Raw genomic sequence first — 13128 nt, 5'->3', positions numbered from 1 at the left:
TTTCACTTTTCATTTTATCCATGTGCCAGAAGTCCATTCCTCGGATAAACACTTTACAAACTGACACTCTGAAAGTCACTAAACATGATAAAGTATGTGTGCATCAGTTCAGGACCGATTAAATATTTTCTCTCCCGTGACGAATGAACAGCTATATACGATATGAAACCATTGGCACCAACATTCTTTTTTCTTTCTTTCCTTTTTTTGTGTCTCTATTTCGCATGAAAGATTAATTTTCCATTTCAACTCATTTGTTATGCAATCTTGGCTTTGGTAAAACACCACTCAAGCAATGTTACATGCAGAAATAGTATTTATTTTTCAAAATATGCGACATAAAGCTCTTTCACAAATGTGCTTTCCTCCATTACTATTTCTTGCCTTCTGTTACTGGTTCTTTCCAATTGCCTTTGCTATTATTTAAGTGAAACGAGGGAGGAGAGGAAACCTAGTGTATACTAAGAATATTTTTTGAAAAGATCCTATGATATGTACGTTAAGTATATTTTAAAACCATAAGGTCAAATCTTTACCAAACAATGTCAGAATAAAGAACATTAATTTACTTATTAATTCTATAACTATGCTAATTGCTTCCCTATTGAACAAATACACTATCATCTAAGGGTATGATCAAAAGATTAGTTACATCTAATCTTCCTAGTTGTCTTTAGCTCCTGGAGAAAAAAAAAATGCTTCTATTCTGAAACATGTTTAAAAACAAAGTTTTACATAAAAACTTAAGTAGCATATATGACCCTCAAAAAATGCAAACATCTTCAAAATAAATGTTTTAATCTGTAGGAAAAGTCACAAACTTCCTAGAAAAAAATCCCTTTAAAATTGTCAGAGTGGTACATACATATTATTTTGTTTGCCATTACTCATAGAGGGTGTTTCAGCATTACACCTTTCTCTCCCTGATTTCCTTTGTCTGGAATGTCACTTTAATGGGCTGACAAAGGTAAGTTATCTAATGTAATAATTGCAATATAATTAAAATTTTACTTTTAATCATTTCTATCAGCTTTATTGATGTCAGGATTAAATTTAGTGAAATTAAAGCAACCGATAGCTAAAACCAACAGTGTTTCTAAAATCTGTTCTTTTTCTATTTCAAAAATCAGTTTCACCCCAAAATATGGTTTTTACTTGTGAAATATAAAGAAATAGAAGGAGAAATTCAAAGAAAAAAATTAAAGCTAGCCATAACGGATAAAGTCATAAAGATTTCAGCGTGTGGTTGGGTTAAGTCTATTTCATAAGTCCCAGTTTCATTATTCTTTAAATGTAAAGGAGTGGACGCTTATTGAACAAATTCAGAATTGCTACATTCTCTGCCTATGAGGTGACATAGATACTAAGTAATTCTGTGGGAAAATGAAAACAATCATATTTGCTTTGGGGATACTTTTCCACAATTGAAGAAAGCCGTGTATGCTAATTAAAAATAAAATAAAAGTAAAGGCTGAAATAAACACACACAGTGGGGATGTAGCCAACACATTCTGCTGAAATCCATCCTGTAACACAATATGAGAGCTTGGCTTGCCCAGCGAAATCATCTGAAGATGAGACTATGTTCATTCGATTTGCCTTTGGGTTCTGGGTGTGATTCAGGACTCATCTGTCCAGCTGCCTTACTTTCTGGGAGAATGGAAGAGTTTATTCAAACTATTCATTCAAAAGCTGTATATTTTTGTTCATGTGAAATAGGAGCTCAAAGTTCCACTTTTCAGATTAATAACAAAAATGTGTGAATAAACAGAATTAGTACATAAAAACTATTATGCCAACAAATGAAATATAAAAAGAGATCCGACTTGCTTTAAAAAATATACTAAATCTTGTTTCTTTTGAATATTTTTATTGATGAAAATAATTCTAATTATCCTAATTCTTGATACAAGTATGGTGTATCTATTTTAATGGACTAAGGGCTAAGACTTTTTAAAAATGTATTAGAACATAAAGACAAACGAGTATACTTCCTTTCAAAGCAAGCTGATAACGTGTGTGTGCAGCTTACAAAACATTTTCACGTGAATAAGTTTTTCAGAAAGGCCTTTTACAAGTGACACGTGGAGAAGTTTTGCAAAGAACAAAGTATGCCATTCCTACGGCAGCCCTAGAGGATGGAAGGGCCAGGTTATATTCCTTTTACAAATAATGAAGTGGAGGCCCAGGCACGTTACATGGTTTATCCAACTGCAATTCTGGAGTGGCAGAGCTGGACTAAGAGGAAATGTCAGTGTCCTGTCCACCACACGGTCCTGCCTTCTTCCACCATAACCTTGGTAAGCATACGGAATGCTAAATTGTCTCAAAAGCTTTGGGAAACTTCTCTTTTGGTACAGAAAAGGCTCTTTGCTCACTATATGAGCCTCCTTTGAGCCTTAGGGAATCAGATAGCCCATCTCAGCTATCACAATTATCTGTAAATGACTCAGCCATCTCTAAAAAATCAAAGCACATAAATTTGTCACCAATTTGTCACTGGGTCTCTTGCCACAGGGTATAAAGTAAAACTAAACCATCTTGAGCTATAACAGCATCACTGAGATAAAAACAGAGCTTCACCAGAAAATTCCTTTGACTAGGAGATATTCACACAACTGAAAAGTTCCCGTGTATTCTGTGTCCCACAGTTAAGGGCTAATGGAAGGCAGGAAGATGAAGACGACCCAGTTTGTGGTGCTTAAACCTGCAGACCAAGTGGAAGCAATTTGTTTATGTACCATCTTTACCTCCAAAATGGATTTCATCCGGCTTACAATAATATGCTACATAGAACATAATAACTATAATAAAAATAAAAGGCGAGATGGAAGACAGGAAAAATATATGCCTAAATACATATTCCTGGCTCTTCTCTCCCTTGGGACCTTGCTAAGACAACAGAAATATTTAGAGAGAAATGGAGTGAGGTTGTGTGTGTACATGCATGCACATGTATATGTTTTATTTCAATTTTTATTGGTGGTGGCGGTGGGGGGCAATTCAAGCACAAAGAGGAGCACCATAAAAGACTGAGCCTTTGAGTCCTAAAAAAATTTTTATAGTTAGAGAGCACATTTGGTGATCCTCTGAAAGTGGGGTGGTCTCACAGTTAGAAAGGAGACCTAGGACTCTAGAATCTGGATCAAAGTCCACCATTCCCTCAAAAGTCAGAGAGGAGGCGGCCAGCCAACCAGCCCGGCTGAGTGGAAGCCCTTAGTACCCCAGGCAGAAATGTTTCTGCCTGCTCACATACACAGTCCTGGGAGAAGCAATTGACACAGCTGATGCTGGTACACTTACTGTGTGGATATTACATAGGCTATATGCAGGAATGTATGTGATTTTACTTTTAAACCTGGCTTCTTAGGAGTTGGCCCTGGGTCAGAATAGCTTATTGTTCAGCCAGTGGTTGTGCTGTAGCCCTTAGTGCCAGTGAGGCTGATAATGTGTGTTGATGGATCCCTATGCAGCTTGAGGAACGTTTCTAAGTCTGCCCCGCCTCCTGGCCCGAGACTCGGGAGTGGGTGCAGCCTAGTACACTTACACACAGCCTTCCTAGCCTCTGGGATTAATTTGCCATCCCAGATTGGCTATCTTTTTGGCTATCTTTTTCCCTTGTTCTCTCCATTAAACTTCTGATTGCTTTGCCATTTTGTTTGTTGCTGCTGTATCACAGACCTACAGGTGCCTTCTCGATTGCGCTCCACCAAGACCTCCATTGTTTTGGACAAAGCCCTTAGGCATGGAATTCTCCATGCTGTGTTCCAGATACATCGGTCCTCTTAGCTAGAGCTGCAGATCTCTGGGCAGGACTTCTGCGAGCATGCACAAGGGCTAAAGCTAGGATTGGGACACTGGTCCACTTCTCCCACACTGACAGTCTTGTGCTATAGGCAGGCGCTGAGGTGGCTTGCTCCTCCTGGCATAGAATATCCACCCTGAAAGTCAGCTGGGGTGGGAGCATTAGGGCCCAGATTTCTTGCTCTGCTACCTCTGAGATAGAGCTTCCACCCTACAAATCAGGGCCAGGTTGAGGATGGGGGGGCCCCTTCCCACCCACATGGTTAGTCTGGAGCAGAGCTTCTGCAATAAGCTGAGGTGGAGGGATGAGCAGTGTAGGCAGCCTGCTGACCCAGGGGGAAACCACAGCCTCAGCCTGGGTGCATGGGAGAGTGGCCATCGTCGTGGCCACACCTGCCTGGATTAGTGCTCCTGAAGCAGCTCTCATAAAATGGAGTTGGAAGGGACAGGCTGTGATGCACATGCCACAAACTCTCACTGTTCTTACCAAGATTCAGTAGGTTTTCTTGAATGAACGATTCTCCATTTTCTGTATGCCTATAGAATAATTTCTAGAAATGTTAAATGACTGTTTTATATAGTTTTCTCCAGTTCAATGATTGGTTGCTGGGAAGAGAGTTCATGCTGGAAGTCAGTCTCCCATGCTCAGGTATTTTGGGAAACATAAAGGAAGGGAATTTTGAAAACCTCTGTGAGGTTGGTGCTCTCTTACTACATTTAACTCATTTACTTATTGTGAACTGATCATCACACTTACAATGCGGACATTGTTTCTCTTTTTTCAAAGGTAAGGACACAGATTTAAAAGTTGAGGTAAGTCCTTGGAACCATAGTGCCAGCAGTTTGGCGCAGGTACTGAAATACACATCCAATATCAAAATCTATGCTAATTAACCACACCGGCTGCCCAGTATGGGATTCAATGGAGATAGTGAGAAACACAAAACAAATATGTGGCCTGAGTCTGAAATCCAACTCTGGTTTCTATTTCTACCACCAAACATTTTATAATCCCTAATTATAAAAAGAATGTAAAAATAATATAGCAATTATCATCTATTGATCACTTACTAAGTACTAAACATCTTTCGGGGATTATTTCATTTAATTCTCACCTGCAGTGTAGATACTATTATGTTGGTGTTAAGGTAATAGAGCTATCATATGTGAGAGGCAGGATTCAGACTCAAAAGGCTATGGGATCAGAATGACACTGGCTTCCTGCATAGAATTACTACTGATTATTTCCCAGGTTACACAGGTCAACTGAGAAAATGGTATAGAGACTTACTTCTTTGGAAAAATGTCAAATGTTTCATATGAATCATTATTCTTACTTTTACTTTTGAATTTAATTGTAAAAAGATGGCTCTTTTACTAAGAGTTTTATCATTAGCCAGTAATTTTTTCATGCGACTAACTGAAATTTCTTGTTATTATTTAAGGTCTCGTTTTTTTCTTCTCATAGAAATGGGACAATTCTATTTACCAATTTGCCTAGGACGATATTTTATATCAACCCAAGAACTACAAAATATATGATATCTATTCACAGAATGTAAAGAATTTTTCCTACTAAAGTAATAGCAGGGAACTTTTTTTTTTTTTTTTTTTTTTGAGAAGACAGAGTCTTGCTTTGCCGCCCTAGGGAGAGTGCCGTGGCGTCATCATAGCTGCAGCCTCAAACTTCTGAGCTCAAGTGATTCTTCTGCTTTAGCCTCCCGAGTAGCTGGGACTACAGGTGTGTGCTACCACATCCAGTTAATTTTTCTATTTTTAGTAGAAATGGGGTCTCACTCTTGTTCAGGCTGGTCTCAAACTGTGCTCAAGCAGTCCTCCTGCCTCAGCCTCGCAGAGTGCTAGGATTACAGGCATAAGCCACCATGCCTGGCCCAGAGAACTTCTTTAAAAAAACATTTTTCCTCAAGAATAATCAAACTTCTCTTTAGAGAGTGTGATAGTTAATTTTGTGTGTCAATTTAGCTAGGTCATGGTGCCCATTTTTGGATCAAACACCAGTCTAAATGTTGTTGTGAAGGCATTTTTTAGGAGTGATTAACATTTAAATCAGTAGACTTTGAGAAAAGCAGACCCCTCTTTATAACATGGCTGGGCCTTTTCCAATTAGTTGGAAGGTCTTAAGACTGAGGTTCCTGAGTAGAAAGGAATTCTGTCTGCAGACTTCTTTGAGACTCAAGATTGCAACATCAACTCCTACTGGAATTGCCAGCCTGCCCTGCTAATTTCAGACTTGCAAACTCCTACAATCACATGAGCTAATTCCTTAAAATAAGACTACCTCTCTTTGGGTGTGTGTGTGTGTGTGTGTGTGTGTGTGTGTGTCTATAAACATACATATATACACACAAAAACAGGTATACAGTGGATATTGTGGGTTAGGTTCAGTAAAGTGAATATTGTAATAAAGTGAGTCACATGAATTCTTTGGTTTCTCAGCATATAAAAGATATGCTGACACTATCATGTAGTCTATTAAGTGGACAGTTGCATTATGTCCAAAATACAAAGTACATACTTTAATTAACAAACACTTTGTTGCTAAAAAATGCTAACGATCATCTGAGTCTTCAGAGATTCATAATCTTTTTGACACTGATGGCTGTGAACTGATCAGGGTGGTGGTTGCTGAAGGCTGGGATGGCTGTGGCAATTTCTTAAAATAAGATAACAATGAAATATGCCTCATTGATCGACTCTTCCTTTCACAAAACATTTCTCTGCACCATGTAATGCTGCTACCTGATAGCATTTTACCCACAGAACTTCTTTCAAAATTGGAGTCAATCCTCTCAAACCCTGCCACTGCTTTATCCACTAAGTCTATGTAATATCCTAAATCTTTGTCTATGAAACCACTTTCTTTGCTCATCCATAAGATGTGACTCCTCATCTATTTAAGTTTTATCATGAGATTGTAGCAATTCAGTCGTATCGTCAGGCTCACTTTTAGTTCTAGTTCTGATGCTGTTTCTACCATATCTGCAGTTACTTCCACCACTGAAGCCTTGAACCCCTCGAAGTCATCCATGAGGGTTAGAATCAGCTTCTTCCAAACTCTTCTTAATGATGACATTTTGACCCTCTCTCATGAATCACAAAGGTCCCTATTGGCATCTAGAATGGTGAATCCTTTCCAGAAGGTTTCGATTGACTTTGCCCAGATCCATCAGAGGAACCACTACCTATGGCTTTACCAAATGAATTTCTTAAATAGGAAGACTTGAAAGATGAAATCACCCCTTGATCCATGGACTTCAGAATGGATATTATATTAGCAGGCATGAAAACAACATTCATCTCCATGTACATCTTCATCAGAGCTCTTGGGTGACCAGGTGCATTGTCAATGAACCTGGTCACCTGAATATTTTGAAAGAAATCTTTTCTTCTGATGAGCAGTGGATCTCAAGAGTGGGTTTAAAATATTCAGTAAACCATACTTTAAAGAGGTGTGCTGTCATCCAGGCTTTCTTGTTTCATTTAAAGAGCACAAGCAGAGTGGATTTTGCATAATTCTTCAGGGCCCTAGGATTTTCAGAATGGTAAATGAACACTGGCTTCAACTTAAAGTCACCAGATGCACTAGCCCCTAACAAGACAGTCAGTTTGTCCTTTGAAGCTTTGAAGCCAGGCATTGACTTTTCCCCTCTAGTTGTGAAAGTTCTAGATGGCAACTTCTTCCAAAAGAAGGATGTTTCACCTACGTTGAAAATCTGCTGCTTCACCTCACACTTTTATGTAAGGGAGTCAGCTTCTTTCCTTAAACCTCATGAACCAACCTCTGCTAGCTTCAAACTTTTCTTGTGCAGCTTCCACACCTCTCTCAGCCTTCAGAGAATTGAGGAGAATTTGGGCCTTGCCCTGCATTAGGCTTTGGCTTAAGGGAATGTTGTGGATGGTTTGATCTTCTATTCAGACCACTCAAACTTTCTCCATATCAGCAATAAGGCTCTTTTGCTTTCTTATCATATGTGTGTTCACCAAAACAGCACTTTTAATTTCCTTCGATAATTTCTCCTTTGCATTCACAGCTTGGCTAACTATTTGGTGCAAGAGGCCTGCCTACCTTTCAGCCTATCTTGGCTTTAAACATGCCTTCTCACTAAGGCCTAATCATGTCTAGCTCTTGACTTTAGGTGAGAGATGTGGACTCTTTCTTGCATTTGAACACTTAGAGGCCACTGTAGGGTTATGAATTGGCCAACTTTCCTGTTGTGTCTCAGGGAATAGCGAGGTCTCAGGAGAGGGGAGAGATGGGGGAACGACCAGTCAGTGGAGCAATGGAAACACACACATTTATCAAGTTCACCATCTTGCATTCATGCAGTTCATGGTACCCCAAAACAATTACAATAGTAACATCAAAGATCACTAATCACATATCACCATAACAGATGTAATAATCAAAAAGTTTGAAATATTACAAAAATTACCAAAATGTGACACAGACACACGAAGTGAGCACACAGTGTTGGGAAAATGTTGCCACAAACCAATCTGCAAAAAAAAAACACGCAGTATCTGCAAAGCATGATAAAGTGAGCACAGTAAAACGAGGTAGGCCTGCGTGTTTGCGTGTATTTATGTCTATATCCAATTGATTCTGTTTTTCTAGAGAATTCTGACTAATGAGAGAGAAGGGAGAAAAAGAGATAATTGAGGCAGAGAAGCAGGGAGACTGCTGAGATAGTTTTCTATGTTCACCCACGATTCCATGTCTCAATTCAGGGAGTGAAGGTGCAGCCGGAGGAAGCTCGTGGCTTCTTACCTAGACTTTACTTTTGAAGGTAGAAATTCAATAGCTTTTCATAACCAAACTCTGAAACAGGTTCCTGCTCTTTTCCTTCTTTCTTGTATTTCCACAGTCCTAAACCCTATTTGAAAGAGAAGGTGCTAAGCTATTCACGACAATTTGGTATTGAACAGAATTATACATCACCCAGCATCACAAAAATAAAATTCAGAAAATCATTGCGAAATTAAAGTACACCTTTTTATTAGATTTCTTTTCGTTTTATGCTTGAAAATAAAAATAAAAGCAACTAATAATTGCTTCCTTCAGATGAAATATACTAAGCATTTTACAAGCCTATTCTGAGAAGAAATATATTAAACAAAAGTAATTTCTCACCATTTATGGGTCTCCGTCAATGAATTCTCCTCTGCCTCTTGGTCAATTTTAGCTGAAAATGCAAGAAAAATATATGAGATGAATGATAAACAGCTACACTATCTCAAGCAAGATATGACCTAAATAATACACAATTTTAATTATTAATTCTAATGTACTCCAACCAGAAGTTTATTTCAAATCTACGAATGTCACAGATATATGATTAAAAAGATTAAATTTAATTTTAATTAAATTGATCTTATTATACTGACACAGATGTTACATAACCAATCAAAAATTTCAGATTCTAAATAATTTCTTTAAATCATTCATACTGGCCGGGCGCGGTGGCTCATGCCTGTAATCCTAGCTCTCTGGGAGGCCGAGGCGGGCGGATTGTTTGAGCTCAGGAGTTCGAAACCAGACTGAGCAAGAGCGAGACCCCGTCTCTATAGAAAGAAATTAATTGGACAACTAAAAATACATAGAAAAAAAAAAACTAGCCGGGCATGGTGGCGCATGCCTGTAGTCCCAGCTACTCGGGAGGCTGAGGCAGAAGGATCGCTTGAGCCCAGGAGTCTGAGGTTGCTGTGAGCTAAGCTGACGCCACGGCACTGTAGCCAGGGCAACACAGTGAGACTCTGTCTCAAAAAAAAAAAAAAAAATTAAAAATTAAATCATTCATATTAACCTGAAAAAAGAAAACACTAATTTCATAGTTACATCAGATGTGTCAGTACTCAAATGCCAACAATTAGCTGAAAATAATTCCCTCAAGCAAAGGTGCAAACACTAAGTCAAAAAACTAAACCGAACTGGCATGTGATAATGTTCCTGAGTTATGGTAAGAATTTGGAACTCATTTCAACAGTGCCCTCCACACCCAAACACAGGTGAACAGACCATGGTCTGCTCTGAAAGGGGAGAAGGCGATAACGTACCCATTTATTTGCTATCGTTTTTGTCTAAAAATAAAGAATGATAGTCTGACACAAACTCAAAGATCAAACTGGGAAAGAAGATTGAATCAATATTTCAAACTGCTTAAAATAACGTAGGTACTCCTTCATATAAAATAAGTATAGCAGTGACTTCAAGTTTTTTTGACAAGTAAGCATTCTAGGAATTTATGTATTACTCCGCCCCTACCCATCCCCACCGACCTCCACACATAGATATTTCACATGAAAGTTTCAAAGATACTTTTATTTCATGCAACGCTCTCTGATATTTTCAGTCTGTTCTGTTAGATTTTAAAACATTAGTTGTGATCTGCTAAATTGATTTCATGACTCACTAACGGTTTGCGGCCCACGGTTTGAAAATCACTGAGCAAATCGCAAGACAAAAAGAAAAGAAAATAGATTAAAAATATCCTGGAACTAGTGAAAGTAGTTGTATTTTTATAATCATTCCCCTTTGGGTCACACTTGTGGCCACTTGAAGAAATTAGGAGGTAAAGCGGAACAGGGAAAGGGAGAATTGATTATAAAAAAATTGGAACTGCGCATGACACAAAACCCATAGGCACTTGGCAATTGTCAGTGTCTCTATTACTACTTAAAACACAGTAATACAGTGCCGGCTGGTTAATGTTTTACAACCTCAAGACAGTGTTTTTGCAAAGGTCTCTGCAGTACCTGCAAAGTCATAACCAAGTGTTACCCTGCCACTTTTTGCCAGGATTTTCAGGATTTAACAGGGATCATTTGAGCTGGCAGTGAAGATTTTTTTTTTTCTTTCTTTCCTTTCCCTTTCTGTACTTCAGATTGTTTATATAAACATACAGGTCAATTGTTAACCATTTTAAAAAACAGAATAAATATTCTATAGTTTTACTTTGAAAAGGCTCCAGCATGAATATATTGTCTTATAAAAATCTCTTCTGAGTTGCCTAATATAAAAAAATGACTTGCTTCCAGAAACAATTCTAGAACCACATAAAGTTTGTTTAAGGGAAAATAGCAAAGCACCACAATGCACACCATTTTCAGGAAGGATATTTTTCCAATGCCTTTTGCGTGTCTTTTTTGTTTTGTTATCTGTAAAATATACAGATTAAGACTGTGATTGGAATAAAGAATTTCTGGACTATTTTAGAAAATTTAAATAAATGATTTGTGAAACTTAAAAACACACTATAGTAGAATGAGATGCCAGAGATCTGTATTTTATTTCTGATTCTGCCACTAAAATTAGCCATGTGACCTTTGGCAAACAGATTAATCTGTTAACATATAAAAAATATTTAGCATAGTACTGCCAATAATTAGTAGAGACTTAACAGATAAATATCCTTTGAAAATTTTGGACTGGAAGATCTTAAAATTTTTGAAATGATATATATAAATATGAGTAAGCTAACTACTATTTTTAATATATTCCAACATTATATGCAATAAAGAAAATACATACAGCTCTTCTAAAAGCATAAGCTCCCAAGTTGTGGTGAGTAGAATAAAGTGAGTTTCATTTGTTCATAATGATTCCTTTTGATGTGCACCAAAACAGTTCTTGCTTCATTGCATGAGCAAGTTTGGCCGAAAAAAATACTTTAATCCAATGTGGCAGAAGATTGATTCTCACCCCAAAGGAACAAAACATAAAAACAGGCCCTCTCACCAAACCTAACAGCCATATTACAATCATAAAGACAAACTGGAATAACAGAAAACACTTAATAATGCTCTATTATCCATTATTTTTACATGATTTTGAAGCTAAGGGGATTTATGTATTCAAACTGTAATCAGCTTTTGATAAACAGTCAAATGAGAGATCAAAGAAAGTACATTAGAGTACACATTTCAGCTCTTAACGAAGAGTCAACAATTCAATGAACTGAACAGACTTTCCTTTGTATAACAATTTTAAGAAAAACTTTCTGAAAAGTTGGAGTGCAATTCTGGTTTTGGGGAACACTGAGATACCATTTTCCAAAATGCTTGCTTGTATAAATGCACCATCAATATTTTGTTGTCAAAATTCTTTTAAACACACTTATGATGTTAATTTAGTGATGAATGCAGGATGTGGTTGTTTTCCGTAGTGAGGATGAACCTACCATGCTGGAATAAAACGTAATTTAATCAGTGAAAATTAAGATATTGTTTGGAATAAAATAAGTCTGCCATTCAGTTAAGGAGCATGCAAACTAATTACATGCCGTGAATAAAATCTCAGACCAGCTGTATTTTTCGGTCTGAGTAACAATTTTGATAGGCTGCGTGCCACCAGTGTTAACATGCACAGATTTTCAAAAGCATGGCTTTGCTTATGGTGACACAGAAAATAAAATGATTTTCTACATGCAATATAAATACCTTATTGTTTATTATTTTGTTTCCTGATCTATGTTTTACAGAAATATAGAAATTATTTTCTATTAACTTCTAATGGCAGTTTTGTGAGAGGTTTGAAAGCCAGCATAACTTTCAGCAGCAGTTTCCTAGATCTTTGCAATCTGGTATCAATAAACTTTATTAAAATAAAGTATGTTAATTATGTAAGCAAAGATATACAAAAGATTTCAATTTCTACTTCAAGTAAGATTAATTTCCTCATTCTTTAGAGTATATAGCTCTTTTCTTTTTTGACATATCAAATGAGGATAGCAGACTTCTAAGTCATTCATAATCCAGATAACTGGAGAAAAGCTTAAAAAGCATTTAAAATAGATAAATAGGCACAAGGCTTGGTTTGCAGTGATCTTCTTCGCGTTGTCATCAAATCACCTGGGCTCTCTGTGCCACAGCTTCCCTCCCAGCCAGTCTTGAGCAGCTTCTACACAAGCATTTGCATGACTCCTGGGCACACCACGGCCCACGGGCCTCCTGGATCTCTAGGAGCAGCCGCCTCTCCCACACCTTGTACCATAAAAGCTACACTTTTGGAGGGTAAAATTTTATACTTTGCAAGCTGCTCTTACCACCCCGTCTCTCATTTTCAGATCCCGCTAGGGCCAGTGTTTTGGGCTAGATTGTGACATTTGGAATCAGACAAAGCTGGGGTTGAATTCCAGTTCAACCAATAAATTGTGGTAGATTTAATAACTCTGCTAATCACTTTGGTGTAATAACTTTTCTTCATCATTAAATCAGGGCAATAATTTCTTTTTCATTGAGTTGTTTCATGATTTAACAATATAATGCATAGATCACCTATTGTATACTACTACTCCTCCTGTCTTA

The 13128-nt window shown here is 37.5% G+C and overlaps 1 protein-coding gene across 1 annotated transcript in view; it reads right to left on the bottom strand.

Moving 5' to 3' along the window:
• FMN2 (formin 2) overlaps positions 1 to 13128 on the bottom strand; it is a 343234-nt gene that overhangs the window by 51633 nt on the left and 278473 nt on the right. The window contains 1 exon segment of the mRNA XM_012644334.1: positions 8957 to 9008. Coding sequence (XP_012499788.1) covers positions 8957 to 9008 — 52 coding nt within the window.

The sequence above is a fragment of the Propithecus coquereli genome, unplaced genomic scaffold (assembly GCF_000956105.1).
Source record: "Propithecus coquereli isolate 6110/MARCELLA unplaced genomic scaffold, Pcoq_1.0 Scaffold210, whole genome shotgun sequence".
Classification (NCBI taxonomy): domain Eukaryota; kingdom Metazoa; phylum Chordata; class Mammalia; order Primates; family Indriidae; genus Propithecus; species Propithecus coquereli.
This window is presented reverse-complemented; position numbering and strand designations above follow the sequence as displayed.